The sequence below is a fragment of the Eurytemora carolleeae genome, unplaced genomic scaffold (genome assembly GCF_000591075.1).
Source record: "Eurytemora carolleeae unplaced genomic scaffold, Eaff_2.0 scaffold200, whole genome shotgun sequence".
In the NCBI taxonomy this organism is placed as follows: Eukaryota; Metazoa; Arthropoda; class Copepoda; order Calanoida; family Temoridae; genus Eurytemora; species Eurytemora carolleeae.
Genome location: NW_019396591.1, coordinates 157,645 through 183,757, shown reverse-complemented (window position 1 = coordinate 183,757; position 26,113 = coordinate 157,645). Strand labels below are relative to the sequence as shown.

Here is a 26,113-nt window from a genome sequence, read left to right as displayed (position 1 = left end):
CCCCCCCCCCACGCTTGTGATCTAAGGGTTTAAATATTGACGCCCCCCCCACGCTTGTGATCTAAGAGTTTAAATACTGGGATCTTACTTGTCCGAGAGACCTAGTTCTTGTACCATAGCTAATGTGTTAGCACCCTGTGGACCAACAGGACGAATAGTTCGTGGACCATGCTCGTACAGAATACCGTCTTTATTTCTAAAATTGATAATACTTAAAATAACATTTAAAATGATCGGACGTAATAACAAAGACCCACTTTGAATGGACTGAAAGCGTAATCTTAAGTGACCCTCCAAGCAAAGACAGCAATGTCTGATTTACAACGGTACCTTTGAAACCTTTATCTGATCAGCAATGTGGGAAATAACGTTTATTTCTGCGAATTTCATCATTGTTTCTTTTAAGCAAGAAATGCGTAAGTCACTATTGAAGAGAAACCAGAATTAAAAAAACGGTATTAGATTAACAAAAACATGGATTTATACAAAATATTCATATTTGATAAAGGTGACACCGTTGCATGGGGAGACACTTGAAATAACGAAAACAGTCCCTTTAAGCAGGCACAAAATTGTGACATACAGAAATACACTCACACATACATACATACATAAATACATACATACATACATACATACATACATACATACATGCATACATCACATTATATAATATGAGTGTTCCAAACCTAGTTGTATCTATCCATCCTCCCAGTCGTTTACTGGACTCAAGAACAGTAATCCTCTTCACTCCGCTCTATTCATCAATCAATCAAATATTAATCGATTAATTGATTGGAGAATCTAGACTGATATTTCTTGACGATATTAAAACATCAGCTTGCCATTATATGTTACCCTGTTAACTGTTAAATGCATTCAGAATTTTTTAAAACAAAAAAAAATTATTTCTTTTCTCTATTATGTCTTAATAAATCTTTAATAAGTATTTAATTAACTAATTTTTTTGTTTAATCTACATACTTTTAGATGATAATGTTGATGATTCCCTGCTTAGTCAGATAGAAAGCTGTAGCTAGGCCAGCGACCCCACCACCGACGATAACATGACTCATATTCTTGTCTTGTCCAAATTTTCAATAATTTTCTCACGACCTAATTTCTATATGCTCTAGTGGGCTAATTTAGATACTTTTCACGGGTGTTTTCAATCTAATCACAGTCTAACATTAGCTATGTCCATTTCTCTGAAATTTAATCTATTTCAAGTTTCGTTTCAATCTCTATGATCTTGTCCAGCATGTTGGCTATATATTTCATGTGGGCTACCTCGTTCCTGAAACATGGACATTTTTCAATCAATCAGTCAATATAGTTACCCACAAAGATGAGACTTCAGAGACGACTCTACGGAATCCAATTAACTTTTTTTGTTCATGTGAGGTTTCCTGCCCCTGTAAACTTGTTTCTTTTTTTAGCCAAAACCAAAAATTTCTGTTCAGAGACTGTATTGAAAGCTGAAGTCCAAATTTAACCTTCAAGTCATAAATGAGATAATTAGGTCGTCATTTAAGACTCATCCTTTGTGGGTAACTCTTTATATTCTAACAAAATTATTAATAACTAAACTATCAAATAAAAAATTAACCTAACAACCAAAGACACCTACCGATCAATTAATGTACCGACCAAAATAAATAAATTGAGCAACTTTTGGAAGAAAAAAAAACGAAAACTAAATCAATAATTGTAAGAATTTCTCAAGATATTGAAAAATCTCTAATTGTGTTGTGTAATGCTATTCCAGTAATTTATAATTAATCAATATTGATAAACTTCTTAAAGTTTAAATTTTAAAGTAAAAGGTTTCCAGGCCCCCGGGGGCTATAATTCCAACTCTTATTTGATCCCAAAGTTATGGATCAGTGTCATTTCTTGGCCATCATAACGCTTTAGAACTAACTTCCCTTGCAATATTATCAAGAAAATCTAAATTATAAACTCTAAAATACCTGGCTTCCTCTGTATTTCCGTCTCTAAATGCAGTCTCAATCTTATCAATGTACTCATTTAACCGAACCCTGAACATTACGATAGTTATCTCCAGTAGAACAGCTTTCAAGAATGTGGCCATACAGCCCTCCCTTGTTGGTTTCACATTTGCAATAAGTTATAATTAATCATAACTAATGTTTTCATCGAACTCTTTTGTCCAATCAGTGTCCGAATTTATTGAAATTAAGCCGCGTCTCAAATCCTTTATAAACCGGTTTCAATTGAGCGCCGGCTTAAATCTTGAAACATTGAATACAATTTTCAGTAAAACCAACCATATTTGAGCCGAGGCTTAAATTTAAGCCGCGGCTCAAATTCTTTAAATTCGATCTCAGGAACGAAAATACTAGAATCATGATATCTATGTGTGCATCTGTCTTGCGTTATCGTGAAGGACAATGAAATTTTTTTAATCCCAAGCATAGTAAGTGAAAACGTTCCATTTTATTTTTGAAAATCCGCGAAATATAAATGGAAACCTGCTTTGCGGGTAAAAAATGTTATTCATTTGCCTCGAAACAAATATGACACTTTTTAGTTTTATACCCAAGAACATGAAATTGTGAGAATAAATAACGAATAAAAGTTCTCTAAAAATAAAAAAAAAATAGATATTTACCTAATTTCTTTACCAAGACTAATTATTTCAGCTTTGTCAGCGCTTAAAATATCTTCATTTAACTCCATCATCTTAACATAAGAATAGCACTTGTTAAGCATGTTTTCATCTGTAAGCAATGCAATGCAAACGCTAGAAATCCTAAAATGTTTAACCACATTTACTAACGAAATGCTGGTGACATTGTTTGAGTAAAAATAGTGATATAAATAGTGACTCAATGAATCTATAGTCTCGCAGATATTCTCAATATACCCCTAATTGGGGTCTAGAGATTAACTCACCAAATAACCAAAAAAAATATGCTCTTTTTTACAATGGTACCCTTGATAGCGTTGTCTGATCAAGTATGAATTATTATTTTCATTAGTATTACCAATAAACCTACAGTCAAAGTATCGTGTCCAGGAAGTAAGGAATAGAAGGGAGATAAAACTGACGCGGTTCGCCCTACCATATGATTATACATGCTATGCAGACGGGTACTTCATTTAAATAAGAAATATTTGTCTGATGTACAATTACCGCGTGTACAATAACCTTTTCTGAATATTTCATATAATGTTAATCTCCGGGGTCAAGCTCCAGCCACTTTCCCTTGTCCGCTTGGATTATAATGGATCAAATCGGGTTTGAATTTTTTTAGGATTCAGTGTGTATGCCAGATATTTAAGGACTTCTTACATATCTATATTTATATATATACAGGAGGCTCCAAGACAGACCAGGCGGTTCATCTACTTCTTTCCTCCTTCTCTGTTCCTTTCCTAGACGTAGCCAGGTGACCCTCGCCTGGACGGAACTAGGAGGACCACTCAGACCGGAGCAGATATACAGGTGTGTTGCTTGCGTATCTTGTCCAGGAAGTATGGAATAGAAGTACATAAAACTGTCGCGGTTCGCCCTACCATATATTTATACATGCTATGCAGACGGGTACTTCATTTAAATAAGAAATATTTGTCTGATGTACAATTACCGCGTATACATTAACCTTTTCTGAATATTTCATATACAAATGGAGTACCCGTCTGCAAAACATGTTCAATCATATGGTAGGGCGAACTGCGTCAGTTAAATCTCCCTTCTATTCTTTACTCCCTGATCATGTCATATAGGCAATGTTATGTTAATCTCCAAGGTCAAGCTCCAGCCACTTACCCTTGTCCGCTTGGATTATAATGGATCAAATAGGGTTTGAATTTTTTTAGGACTCAGTGTGTATGCCAGATATTTAAGGACTTCTTACATATCTATATTTATATATATACAGGAGGCCGAAAAATGCTTTGAATAGCATTTAAAAACAGTACACACGTCTGTTTGAAAATGATTAAAAATAATTCAACAATCATAAAATATTTGAATCTAACCAGACAGCAATTTAAAAAAAAATTAACGGAATATTATTGATAAAACTTTTTAAGCTTCCTTTTATGAAGAAAAAACATTACGTTTAAATTGATATCCTTTGGATGACTGGTTTCAAACTGTTCTTTCTTTACATAAACTGTTTCTGCTTTGATTCTTTATTTAGATGGTGATACTTGATAGATTTCCTTACACTTTAAAAACAGATTAAAGGGGGAGGAGAGTTTAGACGAGTGCATCTATTAAGCAACGAAATCAAAGTATGTCTACATCAGCGTCTATAGTTGGTTTAGGCCTTACTGAAGCTACGACTTCTTCTTACAACTACGACAGTTCCTTTAATTAAACCAAATATTAAATTATCTAACCTCCATAAGGAAGTCCGATTGTATCTGAATATGTCCCTCTTCTAGAGGAGTTCCAAGAAGTTCTAGAAGATACAGTGCCCGAGGCAGAGGCTTCAATAGCCAGTTATATCCGTTGTTTACTAAACAAAAAACCGGGTTAAAAACAATTTGGGATTTAATCTTTGGGTCTAAAGCTGAAAACAAAATGCCGATTTTGCTTGAAAAAAAAAAGTTTTCCCATAAGAAACCAAAATATGTAAATGTAACTTTCTTAGCGGTCAGAACTTGAATTTAAGATTAGCGCAAATTGTCTCAATTTATAATGGAAACTTTAAATTTAGTGTTTAGTCCGCGTAATTTTATTTTTTTACGGCTAGGATTAGATTTGTTTCATTTCTGATGTCGAAATTTATGAATATAATGAGCAGTTACTTGTGTAACTAGATAAGGAATGTTGAGTTGCTGATTAAGTGTTGTCAATAATACACTAGAACAGTAGTTCAACTAGTCATATCTAGTTTAACTTCTTTTCGCTTATATTCGACCTATGATTGCTTGGTAAAACTTTTCCAGAGGTCCAGAAGGTCTTATGGTAGTCCGTAATCCGTCGGATAACAAAAAACGGAAAATTAACAACACCAAAATTTCTGCCTCAGCCAAACAACAATTGTACGATTGTTAACGAACCAACCTATTGAAGACCAATGTTCGGAAATATCCTTCTCCTCTTCAGGTTTTAAAGAGAATCTATCCGGATGAAGCTGCCTCTGAAGACCCTTGTAAACTAAACATATTACTAATTAATACATGTTAATATTATTCTTACTCTTATTAACTCAACAAATTACAAGTTAATATTATTCTTATACTATAAACTTAACATATTATATGTTAAAATTATTCTTATTCTTATAAACTGAACAGTGAACATATTACATGTTTAAATTATTCTTACTCTTATTAACTCAACATATTACAAGTTATTATTCTTATTCTTATAAACTAAACATATTACTTTATAAAATTATTCATATTCTTTTAAGCTAAACATATTAATTGATAATATTATTCTTATTCTTATAAACTAAACATATTACTTTAATATTATTCTTATTCTTATAAACTTAACATATTATATGTTAAAATTATTCTTATTCTTGTAAACTAAACATTGTAATTGTTAAAATTATTCTTATTCTTATAAACTGAACAGTGAACATATTACATGTTTAAATTATTCTTACTCTTATTAACTCAACATATTACAGGTTAATATTATTCTTATTCTTATAAACTAAACATATTACTTTATAAAATTATTCATATTCTTATAAACTAAAAATATTAATTGTTAAAATTATTTTCTAGGGAGTGTGCCCGAAAAATGCTACTTTTGAACAGTTCAGACAAAAAGTCGTAAGTTTCCATATACAAAAAAAGATAACATGTTTGATATAAAATGTTTAAATGAAAGATTTCTAACTGCTGACACTAAATGTTGGAGGCAATAAGTTTTCAATGTTAAGTTTTTCCTTTATTCCTACATCTTTTCAGCCAAAATTCATCTTATCGTTAAAATCATTAATTTTCTTCCTTAACAGTTGGGAATAATACTTTTGAAAACAAGTGGAGTTGATTCTTTCACCCAAATTTATACAATTTAACTAGAAAGGGTTGGTTAATGTACCTCTAGAGAGCTCGGCTGTATCCAAGGCAAACGATTTCTCCAAACCAAATATGGAAAAATAATCCAAATTCTTTGAAAAGGTTGAATTCATTGAATATTAAGTGAAAAATTCTATTAATTATAAAATATGAGGAAATAATTTAATTTTTCGGAATAAATATCACAACCTCTTGCCTTAGGGGGCTCTTTCAGCTTTCCATTCTCATCGAACAAATCCAAAAATCCTTTAAAAAAATCATAAATATAACAGTTTCTTTGAGTGGCAACACTCGACAGCTTTAGGAAAATCTAGAAATGTTCATTCAACTTCCCAACAACTTACTTTTCCTTTAAAATCTGTCGAAGAAAAAAAAAATGTATAGATTATGGAAGGGGCCCCCTTTTGATTACTAGAAAGACTTTTATAAAAAACTTTCACCACTTAGAAAAGTAAGAGAACAGGGGCGTAGAGAATTAAATATTTGATCATTTGAGGGGGAAAATGTTTTTACTTTTTAATGCTTATAATTTATCACCTTTATTTTGTGAATTCATCCTAATCTGAACAAGTTTAATACTGTTTGTATTTAATACAAATAATCTGCTTGTAGTCTGCGTATAGGCCCTCGCTAGTCGCTGTGCACTAGGCATACTTAACAAGAGAATTTTCTCCATTATAATCTGAAAAAAATAGATGAAAATTAAAAATTAGTATATTGTTAACAGAGGGATAAATTGAATTAGAGCCAGGTGTTGGCTCAAATTCATTTAAATTCATCACAAGAAAATATACATCGATCAAATATATCTAATATTGGGTTATGGTGACAGTGAACACAGAATTAACATATTTGGTATTTAATCTTTTTATTGACAGAGTGTTGCGTCAATCTGAGTGAGGGTTGGGATGCACATCTTCAGTTTACGACGATATTGAGGATCCTGGAAAAAGAAATTTTAAACTTTTGTTACTTAAGGCAGATCTGGGAACTTTTATGTTGGATATTCACAAACCAGATCGCTCGATCTCAATATCCACTATGGCCATGGGAAATAATAATTTGAGGATCAATGCTTAATTTCTTCATTAGAGTTATCCCTTCCGGAAACTATCACACTGCGAATATCAAATAAAGATTTTACAAATCTGCAGATCAAAGTAAGTTCCAGATTAAGAGATATCCACAATACAAAAGCTGCCAGCTCTGTGCATTTTGATTTTAAAAATCAATCAATGAACGTTATCTTTTTTAACTTTTCAAATTTTGAAATATAAATTTGCCAATACGTAATAATTTGGTATAAAAACCTCCGTTATAACTTTGGTTTATTTTGGTTAGCTCTTACCTTCTGAATAGGATTATGCTCCAAATATACAGTAAGTAAACACTTGTTGGCAGACAGCTGCTCAACCTAAAGGATTAAGATGTTCAGTGATGTCGTATCCATCACGCGCAGGATAAAAAATATATAATGAAATATCGTCTTCCAGAAAAATAGTAAATGCGGGAAAAATTTAGTATTTCATGAAGTAGGTCTCAATTCTATAAAAAATGGCCCCTACATTTGGAGAAAATACAAATAAATCCCTAACCTGAGCAGTTAGCACCATATGACAGGACAGAAAAAAAATTATTTGTGAGGTTCAATCCTAATATAATACGCGCGGGGATTAACGGTGGTTTTTTATTAGCGAATGTTTTATTCTTGAAGTTATATAAAACCAAACGAATGAAGGTCAGTTTATACAATTTTCTATAATTTAAATCCAAAATTTTATTTTTCCCCAATTATGCGTGGCGAATAAAAAGAAATAATACTCTTAACATTTGGGGGGAAAATATTTTCAAAAGGGGGATGGCGTAATCATTTTTAAATGAAAATATATTTCCTTGTCGTGATATTAATGAAAATATTTTACCTCCTTCCAGTCTGAGACTTCGTTACCGTTGGCCCAGAACTCCTCGAGTTTACTCATCTTATCCACTCCTACAAGAATTTAGATGAAGAAGTGAGGGTTGTATATTTTCCTAAAAAATATTCCCCCCCTACCCTTAAAGAAAATCACGTTTTTTCCACAGAGCTTATATATGGTTGCGCGAGGCGACAAATATTATTTAGGGGTTTTATCGCTGAAATGTGAGAAATAAAAGATATTTCAGGGAAAAAAATGATTTTTGGGTAAAAAGTATCAAAAATGATAAAAATCTTGCCTTTAAATGTCCCATTTTTCATTTTTTCCCCCCATTTCATCATTTATTGCCCTCTTTTTATTTCTTTTTGGACATTTTCCACACTTAAGCCAATTTAGTCAAATCAAATAAAATAAAATCTATCCCAACCTGGAGTTAAGTATCTTGCCCGTTTGACAATAATTGGATGGCATCCCTTTTCTCCTGAGGGTGGGGGTATAAGAGGATACCTTCTGGTCTCAAATAATTCATACCTTTAAGACTGGTTATCTTATTGTTGGCCACTTCTAGAGTTTCAATGTTGACATTCTTTTCCAAACCCTGAACCAAGCAAAAAATCAATAATTTAGTAAATAATCCGAACACAAACAAACATGCAATGACAAATATTTGAAGAAAAAAATAATAAAGATAAAAGAATTATTTTCTAAAAAACAGTGCTGAGGATCCGGATTCGGATCAGTGAATCTTAATGGTCTGAATCCGGATCCGGGTCCATTTTTTTCCAGTGCGGATCGGCTTCAAAATGAAATGGATCCTTCTACACTAGTACAAAATCATGATTATTTATTGATTAGATTTGTTTCCTGAAGGTTTTCCAGCCCATTGTCAGCAATATACAGCTCCTCCAGGTGAGGGAGCTCGTCAACACCGCAAATTGATCGAATCCTGTTAAAACAAATATTACGATCATTAAATGGACAGTCTTCACGAAACAAATATGAAGATCATTAAAGAGACTGCCCTCATAAAACAAATATTAAGATCAATAAAGGGATTGCCCTCACGAAACAAATACAGGGTGTCCCACATCATATTAGACCGAGAACGGGTCTAAATTGCGATTTGGGGGACAAACCAGAAAATTTAAGAAGAATGAATCATTTTGAAAAATTTAATAAGGCTAATAGAATTTTTTTTTGCAGAAAATGCTAGATTTTTTGAGTATAATGTGCGTATTCAGGTGTTAAAGATTGGAGATAATCTAATATGATATGGGACGCTCTGTATGAAGATCATTAAAGGGACAGTCTTCACAAAACAAATATTTAGATCAATAAAAGGACAGTCTTCACAAAACAAATATTTAGATCAATAAATCAATAAAGGGACAGTCTTCACAAAACAAATATTTAGATCAATAAAGGGACTGCCCTCACAAAACAAATATTTAGATTATTAAAGGGACAGTCTTCACGAAAAAAATATTTAGATCAAGAAAGGGACTGCCCTCACAAAACAAATATGAAGATCATTAAAGGGACTGCCTCACAAAACAAATATGAAGATCATTAAAGGGACTGCCTCACAAAACAAATATTAAGATCATTAAAAAGACAGTCTTCACAAAACAAATATGAAGATCATTAAAAGGACAGTCTTCACAAAATTTTCCCCAGCCGGGGGAGTCAAGGAGATACTTCCTGTGGTTGGCAAACCAATTAAATACATTGGTTGGTTGGTATCTGACAACCGTTTAGGTGAAGCATAGAGATATACCGGGTTAATGTAATCCTGCTAGGTACAACCAGCGATACAGGATCATGTTTAACTTGTCTAATTACATGCAAGATTCGCAACAGTAGCTTCAAGACTTTATTTGAAAACAATGTCAATTGTCGTTTTCTGTAAAAAAAAAATTCGGTGAAATTGCTTCCTTGACTCGACTGCACAAATCCGCGAGCCCGCTTTGAACGAAAACTGCGATCGAAAACTGAAAATGCCTCTTTTCAAAACTTTCTACCTGTTGGCTTGAATGCTGAGAATTTTGAGATTTTCTAATTTCTCCAAATTCTCGATTTTGCTGATCTTGTTTTTCCCGAGGTAGAGTTCGGTCAGGTTGACAAGGGTGTCCAGGTTCTCCACCTTCCTGATCTTATTGTCCCCCAGTTCAAGCATCTCCAACCCGGTCAACTTATCCAGGTTTTCAATTCTGAAAACATTTATTTTAAATGGATTTTTAAGATTCGGAACATCAATCAATCTATCAATCACTCAACAATAAATTAATCTATCAATCACTCAACAATAATTCAATCTATAAATCACTCAACAATAAATCAATCTATCAACCACTAAACAATAAATCATTCTATCAATCAATCAACAATAACCCGATCTATCAATAACTCAACAATAAATCAATATATCCATCATTTAACAATAAATAAATCAACCAATCTCGAATTGGGTTGTTTGATTTGCTATAAAATATCATTCAATAGATATTCGTATTTATGTATTTATCGAATAATAAATCGTTGTTACTACGTTTTAGCATTTAAAAATTGTACATTTACTAAACTTCGTACTTGTTTCCGATTATGATATTTAACAAGAATATTCACTTTACATTGTGGAGGTATATTTTGTCATTTCACCCTTATTTCGCCGATTTGCGGGGAAAATATGAATAAAACAGGGTGAGAAACTTTTCATTATTTCCCCAAAATTTACAAACAGGTAAAATATTAACCCTGTAATATGAATTTCGAAAATATAATACATTCATCTATGACGTAGAGAATAGACAATCAACGCCATTTTTTACCTTGAAATTTTGTTTGAGACGAGGTAGAGCCTTCGAAGATTTGGAAGGTTCTCTAGTCCTTCAATCTTCCTGATCAAAAGGAGAATATTAGAAACAGTTTATAGACTAGAATTAAATATTTATGAATTCAGAGGTCGAATTTAAAGAATCTAAACTGCAAGCATATCCGACAAAAACCGGTTCCAATTGAGCGCCGGCTAAAATATCGAAACACTGAATACAATTTCAAGGGGACCCGACAAAGTTTGAGCCGCGTCTCAAATTTTAAAAGCAATTCGAATTTTTTAATTCAGTCACAGTTTATCTTGAATCTAGCTCAACCATTGGTTCAAGTTCAAGTGAGGAGGATTGAGGAAATTTTCCTTCTTAAAAACTTTCGTTGCATTAGAAAAAAAGTTTTAAAAATAAGGTATTTCATAACAGATTTCAAACCCCTATCAATTTACACTTTTAAGCCTCAAGAGCCAATAGGAAGTCTATAAATCAATTACAATTTTTGTCAGCAAAAACCTTTTCGCTGAACTCTCTTACAAATAACAAGTCTAACCAACCGTTCATATATACTTCATTTAAGAATGTGATTTGGCATTTTGTTACCCACAGTTGTTTTTAATTATTCAGGTCCAAAAGCAAAAAATCATTTTTAATCAATTATATAGTACTTTTTGATTTCTGGATTCGAATCCACGGAGCTGACAAGTTTCGGATCCAGATCCGAACATGGAAATAAATAGTTTGGAAACCATCAAAGCCTAGATTTCAGATAGTATATTAACAAGTTCTAACCTGAGTCTGTTGTGAGATATATCCAGCATACTGAGATTAACTAAACCGTCAAGGTTTTCTATTTTAGTTATCTGGTTATCATACAGCTCAAGCTCCTACAAAATGTTAAATTAATTAATAAATGAATAAGTAAATCAACCAATCAATCAATCAATCAATTACTCAACTTAATGAATCAGCGAGGTAAATCTATCATAAGGGTCCAGGCCCCATCATAAAAAAAAAATAAAAAAAATGTTTGTAACCCTTGCCACCGACACTTCGGTAAGCCTCTTCTTCAACCGGGACTTGGGACCATCAAACAGATCGACTCACAATTCGGAAACCAGGTCCCTAATACCTTTACATGTATTACAATACCTGTTCATGCAGTACAATACCAGTACATAAGGTACAGTACTTGTACTTGCAGTACAATAAGTTTAAAAAAAGATGTTTACCTTCAGGGTTGTAAGATGATGTAGATTTTCAATCTTTTTGATAAAATTCCACCTAAAATTAGGTATTATGTTATTAATTCTTGAATTTTTTTTTCTTGACGAAAATAATTACTCTTTTTAGCAAGGGAGTGGGGGGGATGTCGTTTTGTTTTGTTTTCAAGAAGAATGTTCAGCGGACAGTTCTTTTACAAACCAAAAGGAGAATTCAAACCTGTTGGGAGTTCAATAAATAAAAATTCATACAAAAATTATTTTAGAAAAGTTAGTATCGTCTGTTAATTTTAGTCAACAATGATGATCTTAAGAATGAATAAACTTCTAATGCGAAGGACCAAACCAATTGTTCAAAAACAATGTTCCGTAGTTTTTATTAAGACGTGAGTATTTTTAAGAACTTCTTGATGTTTCCTTAAAAATGGTTGCGGCTCTGATCTGGCCAGACAACCCTAACTTCTGGGGGAAAAAATTATTTTCGAAAAAGGAAGGGGAAGGGTTTGAATAATTTATCCGACCCTGCTTTTTTTCACCTGAATCCGAGATTTTCTATTTTAGTAAGAACCTCAAGATTCTCAATCTTAGGAATCTTACAGTGTTGAAAGTCGAGCTCCAGGGCGTTCACCTCGTTGGGTTTGATCACTACCTTCCCCAGCTCCTCGGATATCTCAGGCCCGTCGGGCTCGGCGTCGGAGGCGTCTGTATCGACAGCGTCGTTGTTCGGTGGGTCAGTTTCCATAGTAATTGGCTCCACCACGTGGACATGTTTCTCCACGTGTTGGGTGTTTTCAGTTCCGTTCGTTCCGTTCAGGGTTCCGTTAGTTCCGTTCGAATCTCCGTTGTCAGCCATCTTTATTTAGAAGAGCTTCCGGTCTGAAATATATTTCGAAAACTTAAAAACGTCGATCGTCATATTTCGAAATACTCAAAATACTACAACATATTAAAAAAGTCCATTATTACAAAGAAGTTCAACCTCTTTTTCATGGTCAAAAGTAAATGTTGATAGATGGTGTGTTTTATTCCTACCTGGTTATTTGTATTGATTGCCTTGAACGCTTTTCCCTCTTGATGTTTAAGGGCAACTGCTTTTAACTCGGACTCGATGTTCGCGTTGATTCCTTTCTGAACAGATTTCTTAAACTTCTGAACCTGAACAGAAGTATATTTTTCAGAATCACTCCCATTAACCCCCCACCCCCCGTAACACCACCTGGAAAGGGGGGATGTTTTTTTTGTCCTAGCTTTCTCATTTTTGACACTGTCATCGTGAAATGTTGTGACTTTTAATAAATAGTAATTTTAAAGGATATTTTGTAAAAAAAAAATTTTTTTAATGCTATGGTTGGGTACAGTACAGCACGGAAAAAAGTCCAGTCTTTGGGGGGAAAAATCTAAAATTGTGACTAAAGCAACATATCTAAAAACTTTATTTCTGAAAAGCCCTAGAAAATGAATATAGAAACATGTGTCACGCTTTCATCTTTGTTAAAACAAAAAAATATTTTTTTTTCATTTTCTGACCCTTTTTATTGGCGTTTTTTCAACCCACACCGTAGCACCCAAACTACTAAAGTTATCGGTCTAATTTTTGATTCAAATAGCTGGTCTTGGCAATTTGGGCAGTGGGCTATGCACATGCATTTTAACAATATAATTATTCTCTAAGGCCTTTTTCTAGGGGGTGGGGGGCGCAAAACACCCCCCCCAGGCTATACAAAGATTTAGGCCTTTATAGGGTTAAGAAAATTACATAAATAATTTATTAACACTTGCTAATATGAAAGTGTGTATATGATCGAATAGATAAAAAAAGGTATCAGTTTTTTTTAAAGGGGGGGGGGGGGGGGGTGAAAATGACACATCGATTACTTTTTACTCCTAAAATCATTTATTTTACCCAATTCAGAGAGAAATTTTTTTGGAAAAGTGCACAAGACCCATTTCAAAATTTGTGAGTTTATTTTTAAACTACTGGTAAAACTATTACTTAACATATCATCATTAAATATTGTCTTACAAATCCAAAGTTTTAAAGATCTCACGCTAACAATTTCACTTTAAAAACAGGCCTTATTAAAATGCTGATATTCAAAACCTGAACTGTGAAGTAAGCGCACAAATTTTTCAAATATTTTTCTTTAATTAAATAAGGCTCTCTATGTATATAATCCATGTAGTAATCTCTGTTTCTTTGTCAATATGTCAGCGAGTTTGAGCCCTTGACCGACTTGCCTCAAATTTGGTTTGGGAAATTAGATCTGACCGACTTGCCTCAAGTTTGGATTGGGAAACTAGATCTGTAAATTGTAATAGCGAGAGTTTAGTCTCCATGCTTGTTTGTCAAAAAAACACATGGAGACCTGTTCTACTTGTCTCAACTTTACTAACCTGCAGCTGAATGTTGTTTTTAGCCGCAAAAGTGAACTTTCCTTTCTTCACTCCGCCCTTGTTCTAAAAAAAAATCAACCTTGCAAAATCTTAAGCGAATCAGCAGTGATCGGCAAAATAACTTAATTAGTATTTTGAACCTTTTGAACTTTAAAGTTTAGGTCGTTCTTTAGTAATTTCCTAGTTAAGTATCTTGCCCGTTTGACAAANTACATGGATACTAAATGAATGAGGATCTTAAATGTATGACATGTGGCCGCAGCGCTTTGCCCCCTAGCCTGTCCTAGCCGCAGCGCTCGGCCCAGAAAGTGTCTTAATTTAACCTAACGGCAATAGGTAGAACGAGACGTTTTTCTCTATGATTCTATAAATGAAAAATACTATTGTCAATTTTTTTTTTGTATTGAATAAAGTTGTTAAGAAGAAGAATTTAACCTAACCCATGGCCGCAGCGCTCGGCCCCCTAGCCTGTCCTAGCCGCAGCGCTCGGCCCAGAAAGTGTCTTAACTAACCTAACCCGTGGCCAAAGCGCTCGGCTCCCTAACCTATCCTAGCCGCAGCGCTCGGTCCAGAACGTGTCTTGACCTAACCTATTACCCTAAATAATAAAAAATAAAATCGTTCACTAGGACAGACCCGACCCCGTTCTTTGTCCAAAAATAGTTCCCCTGGATAGACCCGATAATTCCGTTCCATACACTGGAAATTTGTAAGTTTAAAAACCCAACTAACGCACAAACTCAAAACAAATTGCTTCAGGAAAAGAAAGGATTTATTTCCCATTAATAATCAAATGCCGAATTTCGTCATTCCGTGAGATACAAATAATTTATGACATCGAATTCTTTCCATACCTTCGTAGGTTTGGTCTTCTTTGCTGGCGGCTTGGTATTGGTTTTAGTTTTTATCTTTCCCTGGGCCATTTAACATACCAATGATATTTCTGAAATGATAAAAAAAATGTCAGTTTGCAATTTTGGTGAGTTGTTTATAAGAGGATATATCAGACGACAGCAGAAAAAAACGTGTAATGTTCAACTTCAAACGTTCTGTATATTTTGTTAATGTATAAACGCAATATGTCATTATTAAGACGTAGTATTTTCTTCGAAAAATGAAAAAGCGCACTGTCTGAATTGAATAACGGCAAGCAAGAGCTAACCAAGTTTCAGCTTATGTAATCCTCAATCAATGAATGAACTTACTGAAAGAAGATTAGAAATTAAAACTGTCGGTGATTCCAAGATGTATGTTGGTGCGCAGGGATGGTGCAAGGGCGATAAGGGGACCTCTTTCGAACGGTCGAGGTCTCAATTTTGTAGATTTTATACAGAGATGGAGTTTTAAAGGCGTTTTATTGAAATAACGTTATGAATGAATCACAAATTTTGCTTCACAAATGTTTGCGGCATTTTCATTTCAGAATTTTGGGTGGTGTATTTTTCGACCCACGTAAATCCGCTATACTCCACTTCTGACCATACGCCAAATCCGCTATACTACACGTGGTTTTACAGCTTCTATATGGACTTTTGGGCCTCAGCGCCCGGCCCCTAACATGTTCTAGCCGCGGCGCTCGGTCCCCTCTAGCCTGGATCCCACCCGCAGCGCGATCGGCTCAGAAATTGTCCATAACCCAACCTAACCATCATAAAAAGCAAAAATAGCTGGCGTAGGTCCGATATTGCAGTAGGTCGGAAAGTTAGTAGGTTGGAAGTTCAGTAGGGGGATGTTTGCGTTATAGACGATATAACATTACAGAATAGGCCTTGTACAGGGTGTCCACTGGCCAGGGTGTCCCGCTGCACATCATATTTATAGATCGTTTAAATACCTCTATATTAAGATTTATTATAAGGACTAATCAGAAAATTAAAAGAATGAATCATTTTTTTAAATGTACAAGGCATATAACAAATTTCTTTTTGTGAATAATACCAGCCAATGGTCTTAATCGAGTATATGTGACATACATACATAAAAGCTTTTGGTGATAATCTAATATGATATATGGGACGCTCTGTATGTCCCCTGATCCCCACCCCTCCCACATGTATTCCCATACCTTTACCCACTTCTATCCATTTTCCCCTTGTGCCATGGTCCCCTGACCCCCTTTAATCCCTTGTCCCCCCTCTGTCCTCTGTCCCTTGTTCCCTTGTCTCCCTTCCAGCTCCCCCTCTGTATCCCATGTCGATCCCTTTCTTCCTTGTCCACCTTTATCCCTTGTGTCCCAGATCGCCCCTCCTATTTCCAGCTTGTCTCCACATGTTACCTTTCGTCCCAAACTAAAAGATTATATATTATTCCATGATTCAAAACAAAACACTTCAAAGCTTTGTCTGATCTAGTATTGCATTGCATTAAATATCCATGTTTCCCATTTTGAAAACGCATTTCTTTCTTCAGAAAAGATGGAGAAATGAAGGTTTCAAAGGTACATCGGACATGCCACTCTATAAATGGAGGGTCACTTGAAATTATGCATTTATTCCATTTAAGTTATACTTACATCGTATAAAAGAATACCTTAAACTTAAAATCTTATTATCAATATTTATAGAACAATCGATCCTATGAAAATATAGATATTTTTTAAACGATTCATACTTCAGCAATCACACTGAGATGAAAACTTTAGAATTGTGCCAATTGTGCATATCGAGATTAATGCTTGATCTTATCTATTTATTAATCTGCAGATTAATTTAATTTTACAAAAATATCCATGAAAGCGTATAAAATGCAACCATGCAGAGTACCACGGTTGCAAAACCTAGAACAGCTTATCGAGCCGAGAAAGGCATTGAGTCTTTGTCACAAACTATGATTTCAAACTATTAGATATTTCAAACTATGAGTTATGTTAGATAAAAAAATCTAAGTTTGAAATATCAAAGGTTTACACCATCAGGTGGAAAAAATATAGGTATTAGAAAATCAGAGTTTGTTACAAAGACTCAATCAATTTGCTTGAAATTAATGAGAGAACATGCATATAGGTTGGAACCCAGGAGGGAAATCCAGAAGAGAAAATCAAGCCACCATGAGGAAAGTGTATACCAAACTCATATTTACGTTTAGAGAACTTATTTAAAGCAAGAACTTAGTTGCGAATTACAAAATCTGTTGAAGAGTTTCATGGTAAGAAGTAGACGACGAGAGTTGCATTGATTTTTGGCTCTGTTCTGTGTAGAATTTAAATTTTCATAAATCATTTAAAAATCTTTAAATATTTATTTTTTGTCCATCTGGTGGTTTCATGAGAACAACCATTTCCAATTTTTAATATTAATATTTTGAAGGTTTTCTTAATCATTATAATAAACCCGTAAAATATAAAGTATAAACTAATTCATAGAACATGGTTTATTTGATTGAAGTTATATTGTTGATCTAGTTGATCTCATTGATCTTATTGATCTTGTTGATCTTGTTGATCTTGTTGATCTTTGTTGATCTTGTTAATCTTTGTTGATCTTGTAGATCTTGTTGATCTTTGTTGATCTTGTTGATCTTGTTGATCTTGTTGATCTTGTTGATCTTTGTTGATCTTGTTGATCTTGTTGATCTTGTTGATTTTGTTGATCTTGGGCGAAAGTACATTTCCTCTAAAAATCATAAGCATGTTTTCTTTGAAAATCGAACTACTGTAAAATTTAAAGATTTCTTGATACTTGAAATTATTCATGGTCTCATGGGAACCAGAACACTTGGCAGCTAGTCATGGAAATATTAGTTTTAAGTAGGCAGTAGTCATGAAGAGCCCTGGGATGATGGAACAACTTTTACTAACTTTTTTCCTCCTCAATCCTGTTTTTGGTAAAGGTTTTCTAGTTCCAAATGTCGTAGATATTAATTTTTAAAATAATTTGAAATATCAAGGAATTCATATCATGAGGTTGCATAGACTTGGGGTTAGACAATTTACGTCGTAGTAAAAGATCAGTTTTTTTCTGAATTTTACTATAATTAATTAACTGATTTTTTGCCTCAAACTCTTTTACTATAATCTTAATATCTTTGCAACCTTATTTTGCTGTAAACCCAAGATATATTTAGACCTAGACTTTTTGATATTTTAGAAATTTTAGTTGGAAATATCAAAGAAAAGCTACATCAGGTTTCAAAAAGACAACAAATGTTTTTAGTTATAAAGAGATTAATTTAGAGTTGATGAATACCAAGAACCTAACTGGAAATATCTAACAAGCACTTGTATAGGATCAGAGGGCTCTGCAGGATTGTTTGAAGAAAAGTGTTCTGAGGCAGTTCTTCAAATACGAGAAGAGAAAACTAGGTTCAACCGAACTATTCAGGTCAAAATAAATCAAATTTTTCAAGGGACTGTTCACAAAATTTTATTATATTCTTCGTTCAGAGAGGAACATGCCGGATTCACAACGGTTAAACCCCATTTAAAACCTGTAAAGATATATATCTTTTTTTAATTAGAGTTTCCAGGGGAATGGAAAAATCGTTACGCATATCGTTGATTTTTTCCGTCGCAAATTCTGCATTTTTTCTTATTCCTTACCGTGAAAAAAACGCTTAAATTTACGTGTCATCTGTGTTCCACATAATTGTGGAATTTGTGTGAAAAAACAAAAGCTCAAGAATTCCGCCAAAAAAATTGCTATAAGTAGTACAAAGTTTTTTTTACGAAATTTTATTTGAGATGTAATTGTTTCCGGAAATATGTGGTATTCCGCGTAAAAGTTTATTTATGACATAATTTAAGAATATATGAAATAAAAAAAATATACTCTCAGTATGTCTAATATTTGTGTTCCAATAAAATGGCTTTTCCGTATATCTGGACACCAAGATGCATTACTCTGTAGTTGTGAAAGGGTTCAGATTAAAAAAAAACATTCCTCACGGTTACTTACATAATGGAAATACCTGTGACACTCCCTATACATTTTTATAATTATGATTACTTTTATGAAAAAAAAACATAAAAGAAAGTTAAAAAGGGAATTCTGAGTCTTTGTCAGTCTTTTCTAACTCCTATATATCTTTGCAGCCTGCAATGTCGTAGACCATGCATCAGGTTGCAAATATATAGGGATTAGAAAATTTGAATTTGTGGCAAAGACTCAATTTCTTTCTCCTTAAAATAAGGATTTTAAAGCTAATTTTTGAAGAGACTGATATAAAAAGTTTAAAGCATGTCAATATCATAAAAAAAAACCTTATAACATGCAAACATGCAAACATGAAACATGTTTTGAATATATTTTTTTCTTTTTTTCACAATCGAATTCAAACGTTTTACATTAAAAGGAACTGGATACTTTCTTATTTTCTGATACCTTTATTTTTGCAACCTTATGGCATAAACTTTGATATTTTAAACCATTGATCTGAGTTCCAATATTTTTTACTTTTTTAAAGGGTGTTGGAGAAAAAATAACCGTGGGCTCAACTTTATTTCTGATTGTTGTACTTGCCGCTGCAGCTATATTGATCTCGCTTGCCTTCGACAAGATACAGGTTATAAAACATTTTATTTCTAAAATAGTAAGTTTCTTTGTTCGTTGAAACATTTGAATTATTATATTTTATTACTTCATAAAATCATAATTGTCTTCTCCGAGAGTGTGCTTGAAAATGCCGAGTAAATTTTTACAATTATTACTCTAAGAAAACTTGAATATTAAAATACAGGTTTAAATCATGGTAAACTGCAGTTCAGAGTCTTGTAGAAAGTACAGCTATTTAAAGTAAAAAAAACAGAATTCTTAAAAGCAAGGTTGGCAACCCTGGTGTACTCTTTCCTTTTTGGTATTTTTAAGCACGTTCAGCTTTTTTAATTTAATCGTTCATCATTCGTCAATCGTCAACAACCCGTTTTTTTCAGTTCAGAAAAAAAATTGAATTTGTTTGTTTCAAGAATTATTGTAAAGGAAGGAAATGAGTTTTTGCCACAAACTTAGATTTTCTAATTCTTATAACTTAGCGACCCGTTTTCCTAGACCTTTGATATTTCAAACTTTAAATTCTGGACCTGGTATATCAAATAGTCTAAGTTTGAAATATCAAAGGTTAACACCATCAGGTTGCAAAATTTACACCATCAGGTTGCAAAATTTACACCATCAGGTTAGAAAATTTAAGTTTGTAGCAATTACTTTTCTATCAATTTTGTTAGATTTCTAAATGAGCGATGAATTGGTTGACTCAGTGAGATTGTATAGTATAAAAAATTGGTTTTTTTCAAGTTTTTCCAATGAATAATTTAGAAATTGTTTATTTACGGTCTGCACTGATCCATAAACTCAAAAAAAAAATTGTTTATCTGTTTTTAAATCTTCTTATTTTTAGATTTTAGCGTAGAAAGTTATGAATCACATTATTTTCACAGAACAACCCTGTGTAGCTCCAGATGTAAAAAAAACTAAAAGTATTACTGGTGTTTTTTCGTCTTATTTTTTAATATAAAGTTGGTGACTTTTTATTCTTTGTGGCTGGCGACCCTGCTTAAAAAGGGAACCAACAATTTTTAATGTGCATTTCTTCTTAGGGATGGCTGTATCAGCTTCCCGTAACACTTGACAGTACCTTTGATGCCGGAGGCGAGACCAGTTCAGGACTTATCATCATTAACAACATGTGTCAGAAGTACAATCATTTTTTTTTTGACATATTTATTTTCAGATTTAATTTTAACAAAATTCGATTAATGATCAGATGATAGCAGCTGCAAGTATTTTGAAATTTCTGTTTTTCTTGATATCCATTTTCTTCTTATTCTTGCATCTTCCATCATGTTCGGCTAATTTTGAAAAAGAAAGAGAAGTACACTCATCTTTAATATCAAAAAAATTAAAGGGAACATTTTAGAGAATTAGAACAAGTGCACTGTACTAAAAACTTTAGAATGGTGGATATCAAGGTCAATGATTAATCTTCTCTTTTTGTCAATTTCAAGATTGTTTTCATATTAAGTTTGTATCCAAAAAAGTGAATATAACTCAACCAATCAACTGGCGTTATGAAACACCAGAACAGCCAATCAGAGAAGCCGGGAAAATTTGAAATTTTGCATGCCATTTTATAGAGTAAACTCTAATTGGTCGGAAACTAACAAGGAGAGAAAAAGAGGGGAAAGAACGTGGATTAAGCAGGAAATTAAAAGTGTGCACAATTGATATTCAGATTAAGTGATCTGAGCTCCCGATCAGATAGTTAATCCTGATTGGTTAATTAATCTTGAGATTAATAACAAGAAGAGAGCAAGCATTATTTAATCTGGAGATTAAGAAAAAGAGAAGATCAAGCATTGATCTTGATATCCACCTTTCTAATGCTTTCAGCTCTGGAATAAAAGTATCCAATTCTAAAGTTCCCAACTCAGTAAAAATATGTTTTTGTGTTCTAAAACCTTGACTGATTGTTTCCTGGATTCCAGTTGTCTTCTTTCCATATTTTCTTACATAATTCTCCAGCATTCTTTTCTTTACAATTCCATCAAATTAACAGTATCACATGAATCGCACTTGAAGAGGATGATTATTTGGTGTACTGTTCCTTTAAATCTATCGTCTATACCCATATCGTACAGAATTCATTAACCCCAGCCTAAACTCTGGTGTCTGGAGAACTCAAAAGAACGTCTTAATTAATTTTGTTTGGAAAAAATCAAAATCAAAAGCTGCAAAATTGACTTGAATAATTCTCTTTTACCTATACTGTAGAAAACAAATTGCTCATTTTTCCTTAATATCAGCTTGAAACTTCAAATGTACCAATGTATGTTCCAGTGGTTTATGCTAAATCAATCTTAAATTGGATATCAGTACTCATGCAATAGGTGGCTTTCTAACTTTTGTTTAATTTACCCTCTATAATGAGATAAAATATAGTAAGCTGATAATAAAAAAAATACATTAATATTTTTTTTCATCATTTCTAAAATACTACTATTTTTTTTTAAATTAGTGTTTAAGTAATTTTGAAATATTTTGAATAAGTTCAAATTGTTCACAAAATGTTAGTGTTTCTATACCCCGCCAATGTGGTTATACTGATTGATATCTAATTTAATCTTTATTTAGCTAAATCCCTTCCTTTTTCTTTCCATGTAAAATCTAAATCTATATTTGAGACTAAAAAGTTCTGAATCAATTATAAATATCCATTTGCATCTTATATTATAAAAAAACCCAGAAAATCAAGTTTTTCCATTAAAGATAAAGGAATTTGAATTGCTTTTTCATATCAATGACCAATGCCATTTTAGGACAAACATGGGAACCATTCTGGGAAGCTCTGTTCTTCTTTTCCAATATGGTCTATCAGGAACATACTGGTACTCTATAGGAGGTGGGGTGCAGGTTATGCTGTTCTCCTATCTAGGATATGCCATGAAAATTAGAGCCCCTGGAGCTAAAACCATATGCCAGTTTATTGGAGTTGAATATGGGAAAAAAACACATATTCTGTTTATTACCATCTGCCTGTTCCAAAATTTTGTGACTTTTGCAGCTCTTTTAGTAGAAGCCACAGTTGCATTAAATGCCATGGTTGATGACCTAAGACCTGAATTCTCTTCTATGCTCCTTGCTCTTCTTATTGGAGGATACACTATTGTTGGTGGACTTGGGGGAACATTTTATGTGTGTTATGCCAATACAGTTCTTTTATTTTTTCTTATCCTCCTGCTCCAAATCATAGTTTATTTAAATCCAGCAGCTATTGAACAGGAAACATTTGGAAACATTTCTACTCTGTATGAGCTGGTTGAATGTTGGGATCCAGGCCATACTAACTCAAGTCTACTACAATTTGGATCAGACAGCAACTGGAAATTTGGATTCACAAATTTCTTTTATAGCTTTGGATCAACTTTTCTGGATCAAGGTGTTTGGCAAGGGGTTATTGCTGCCAAACCTGCTGATGGTGCTGTTTTCGGGTTTATTGGAGGAGCACTTGTATGGATGGCAATTGCTTTAGGTCTCGGGACAACATCTGGTGTGGCATATGCTGGCTTATGCTCTTCCCAAGGGTTTTCCATACTAGCAGATGAAGAAGTAAATTCAAATCTCATATTGCCATTGGTTACTTCAGTGTTGATGGGCAGCACAGGTTCATATCTACTATTTATCATAATGCTCCTTGCTGTAATGACCACTGGTAGTGGACAAGTCATAGCAATTTCCTCTATCATAGTATATGATATCTACATTCCTTATATACAACCTTATAGAAAACATCTCCCAACAAACTATTGTCTTATTTGTCAAAAAAAATTTGAAAATAACTCCCAAGAGGCATTTAAGGAAGAAGTTTGTGACTGTGTTTGCATAAAAAACTGTCTTGATTGTGGAGAAGATCAGAAAAGCATTAGCAAAGCCCGTAAATCCAATGATCTTGTTCTTCCTCATTATAAATGTGAAGACCATAAAGATTTTAGAGTTTATGAGGAGACTATGCTGAAGTTTTCAAGTTGGGTTGTAGTAGTAACAACATTATCTTCAGTACCTATAATATGGCCTTTAACCAGTATAGGGAATAGCTACAATATCAACCTTGCAAACATTTTTGTAGTATGCAATGTTTTTATCAATGGACAATGGATACCTTTGACCCTAGCAATACTATGGAGCGGGACCAAGCCATCAGGACTTATTGCTGGTAATGTCTGTGGAAGCTTTTTTGGTTTACTTGGATGGTTGATTACTGCGACTACTGACCAGAAGGGGTTGACACTTGAATCTGCAGCATCACAAGATTCTGTACTGGTTGGCAGTATAGTTGCAATGACATCTTCCCTCCTAATAACTGTAATTGTTTCCTTAGTAGCTAGAAATGGACCTAAGCGATCTGAAAACTGGGAGAAGACTTTAAATATAGTCAATCCTTTGACACCTTGGGTTGCAACTTATGCAAAAGATCTTGGCTTTATTGGACAAAGGCGTTATATTGATCTTCCCTCTGCTGACATCATGAAGAAAGCATTCCGAATTTGGGGGTATATAGCTCTTGGATCATCAATCGTATTGACTTTTATACTTTTGATTGTAATACCACTTAGTCTTGAAACTGAAGCATTTAGTCTGACTCAATTCCACAACTGGACCAACTTCTGTGTTGCCTGGACAATATTTGCAACATGTCTAGGTGCTGTTCTACCCTCAGCTCAGCTAATATACGAAATCTACTTTGAAAAATTCAAGAAGAAAACAGAAGACATGCTAACATTAAAGACACCAATAAGTCTTGATGATTGAAATTCAACAACAGAATATTATGGAAAAATTTCAATTTTACATTTCCAGATGGAGTCAATACACATTGCACATATTTAGTGGTAGTGCATCAGCTTAATTTAAAAAACCTTTATTTAGGAAGTTCTAAGAAAAATTTACAACAGTGGCCCTTTAATTAATTCTATAAAAGTGATTAACTATTTATTTACCTTTCAAAAATAAATTTTTAAAATCTCCATTCCCGATCAAATCTTTGACTTTCAATACAGAAATTTTCATTATGCTATAGTAAATTATTCATTGACAGCTGGGGAAAATACAAGACAAAGTCAAATTCAAATTCAAGGCGACATAAATTTTTCCAATGTCTTCTCATAAATAGGGATGGGCACATTCCAACTTTTTTGAAATCGTTCCGTTCCGTTCTAGAACGAGGGCATTCAGCTAAATCGTTCCGTTCTCGTTCCTCTTTTTTTATCGTTCTGTTCTCGTTTTGTTCCGTCCCGTTTCGTTCTGTTCTGAGTAGAAGAACGGTCTTCCCGTTCCGTTCCGTTCTTGGCGTTCTTAGTTGAAGAACGGTTGCATCCCTCTTGTTCTGTTTTTAATTAAGAACGTTTCCATCCCCCGTTCCGTTCTTAGTAACGGAAAATTACATCAAAGACAAAAGTTTTATAGAAAAGAGTTGGTTAAGAAGTAAAAAAAATACAATTTTTAAATAAAAGTTCCTCACGGCCGTGAACTAACCTATTCAGAATTTGTTATTGCTTACTTTAAGTCCAATACTAATTATCTTCTTAGGAACAATAACAAAATACGAATAATTTCAAACATTTGAACCATTTACCAAAATCATTTTGACTGTTACTCAATAAGTTTCCTTGTAATTATTTTATTCCTTTACTTTAATAAATGTTTGTTGAAGAAAATTTGATTTCACTAGCTATCTTTTTAATTTTCTGTCTGTCCGTCCACAATCCATACATTCAACTGTAATTTTCGCATTTTTTTCTAAATTTTTGCATTTTTTCGCAATTTTCTATTTCGCTAAAATTTTGCATTTTTTCGCAAAACAGATTGAAGCAAAGTTTTGCAAAAAAAATCATGAAATTATATCTTATAAATTGCCTTAATTATGCATACATTTGAAATTTGCAATTTGCAAAATAATTTTTCTTAGAAAAATATTAACAAGTGACAATCTCTTTAAAAACAAAAGGGACATGTTGGATATCAAGATCAATACTTGTTCCTCTTTTTTTTGCTAATCTCCAGACTTATCTAGTCTTTAGATTAGTTTCTAGAGCTGAGAGATGCGCTCCTTAACTTTTAAAAACATTTCTTATTTTCCCGCATTTGTGGTGTCATATCAATTGGACTAATGATCACTTGAAGGAACATAAGTTTAACAGATTAATGGTCTTTAAGACTAACATTCAACTAACGTGATAAAATATGTGTTTTAGGAAGTTCATATTAACATGATTAAATTTACGTAAATGCTCTAAAAGCCGGCTTGTGAACAG

At 33.3% G+C, this 26,113-nt stretch overlaps 4 protein-coding genes across 5 annotated transcripts in view; 1 reads left to right on the top strand and 3 right to left on the bottom strand.

The window, feature by feature from the left end:
- LOC111706004 (protoporphyrinogen oxidase) overlaps positions 1-1,206 on the bottom strand; it is a 12,491-nt gene extending 11,285 nt beyond the window's left edge. Inside the window, exons 1-3 of the mRNA XM_023478739.1 lie at positions 1,011-1,206; positions 690-757; positions 89-196 (exon numbers count right to left, since the gene is read on the bottom strand). Coding sequence (XP_023334507.1) covers positions 89-196; positions 690-757; positions 1,011-1,076 — 242 coding nt within the window. The 5' untranslated portion in view covers positions 1,077-1,206. The remainder of the gene's footprint in view (positions 1-88; positions 197-689; positions 758-1,010) is intronic.
- Position 1,207: 1 nt separating this feature from the next.
- Positions 1,208-6,699, bottom strand: LOC111706003 (iron-sulfur cluster co-chaperone protein HscB, mitochondrial-like). 2 transcript variants are annotated; one of them, XM_023478737.1, is made up of 8 exons: positions 6,556-6,699; positions 6,215-6,264; positions 6,041-6,110; positions 5,045-5,137; positions 4,375-4,493; positions 2,636-2,706; positions 1,974-2,042; positions 1,208-1,297 (listed from the first exon to the last, which is right to left on the bottom strand). In XM_023478737.1, exons 1-8 carry the CDS (start codon positions 6,692-6,694, stop codon positions 1,216-1,218), a joined length of 693 nt encoding a protein of 230 aa, XP_023334505.1. In that variant the 5' UTR covers positions 6,695-6,699; the 3' UTR covers positions 1,208-1,215. The 2 variants fall into 2 exon arrangements, with proteins under 2 accessions (XP_023334505.1, XP_023334506.1); XM_023478738.1 differs by lacking the exon at positions 6,041-6,110 and having other exon boundaries at positions 6,208-6,264.
- Positions 6,700-15,679, bottom strand: LOC111706002 (protein phosphatase 1 regulatory subunit 7). Its single transcript, XM_023478736.1, has 14 exons — positions 15,579-15,679; positions 15,228-15,316; positions 14,374-14,436; positions 13,012-13,134; positions 12,516-12,855; positions 11,989-12,040; positions 11,549-11,643; positions 10,763-10,831; positions 9,956-10,144; positions 8,799-8,880; positions 8,466-8,532; positions 7,941-8,008; positions 7,367-7,432; positions 6,700-6,961 (listed from the first exon to the last, which is right to left on the bottom strand). The coding sequence occupies exons 5-14, from the start codon at positions 12,830-12,832 to the stop codon at positions 6,887-6,889; spliced, it is 1,080 nt and encodes a 359-aa protein (XP_023334504.1). The 5' UTR covers positions 12,833-12,855; positions 13,012-13,134; positions 14,374-14,436; positions 15,228-15,316; positions 15,579-15,679; the 3' UTR covers positions 6,700-6,886.
- Positions 15,680-17,979: 2,300 nt separating this feature from the next.
- Positions 17,980-24,828, top strand: LOC111706001 (uncharacterized). Its single transcript, XM_023478735.1, has 5 exons — positions 17,980-18,195; positions 18,598-18,692; positions 19,774-19,872; positions 20,903-21,000; positions 22,622-24,828. Exons 1-5 carry the CDS (start codon positions 18,132-18,134, stop codon positions 24,609-24,611), a joined length of 2,346 nt encoding a protein of 781 aa, XP_023334503.1. The 5' UTR covers positions 17,980-18,131; the 3' UTR covers positions 24,612-24,828.
- Positions 24,829-26,113: the final 1,285 nt, after the last annotated feature.

What these genes read in the sequence shown, in the direction of transcription:
- LOC111706003 (XM_023478737.1), bottom strand. Translation starts at nt 6,694, where the DNA reads ATGGAGAAAATTCTCTTGTTAAGTATGCCTAGTGCACAGCGACTAGCG. An exon ending in TACAGCCGAGCTCTCTAGAG is followed by an intron (nt 5,138 to 6,040) that starts GTACATTAACCA and finishes TAATATGTTTAG; the next exon opens with TTTACAAGGGTCTTCAGAGG. An exon ending in AATCGGACTTCCTTATGGAG is followed by an intron (nt 2,707 to 4,374) that starts GTTAGATAATTT and finishes TCTTATGTTAAG; the next exon opens with ATGATGGAGTTAAATGAAGA.
- LOC111706002 (XM_023478736.1), bottom strand. Translation starts at nt 12,832, where the DNA reads ATGGCTGACAACGGAGATTCGAACGGAACTAACGGAACCCTGAACGGA. An exon ending in ATAGAAAATCTCGGATTCAG is followed by an intron (nt 12,041 to 12,515) that starts GTGAAAAAAAGC and finishes ACCTAATTTTAG; the next exon opens with GTGGAATTTTATCAAAAAGA. An exon ending in ATCATCTTACAACCCTGAAG is followed by an intron (nt 11,644 to 11,988) that starts GTAAACATCTTT and finishes AACATTTTGTAG; the next exon opens with GAGCTTGAGCTGTATGATAA.
- LOC111706001 (XM_023478735.1), top strand. Translation starts at nt 18,132, where the DNA reads ATGAAGAGCCCTGGGATGATGGAACAACTTTTACTAACTTTTTTCCTC. An exon ending in CCTCCTCAATCCTGTTTTTG is followed by an intron (nt 18,196 to 18,597) that starts GTAAAGGTTTTC and finishes GCACTTGTATAG; the next exon opens with GATCAGAGGGCTCTGCAGGA. An exon ending in ATTAACAACATGTGTCAGAA is followed by an intron (nt 21,001 to 22,621) that starts GTACAATCATTT and finishes ATGCCATTTTAG; the next exon opens with GACAAACATGGGAACCATTC.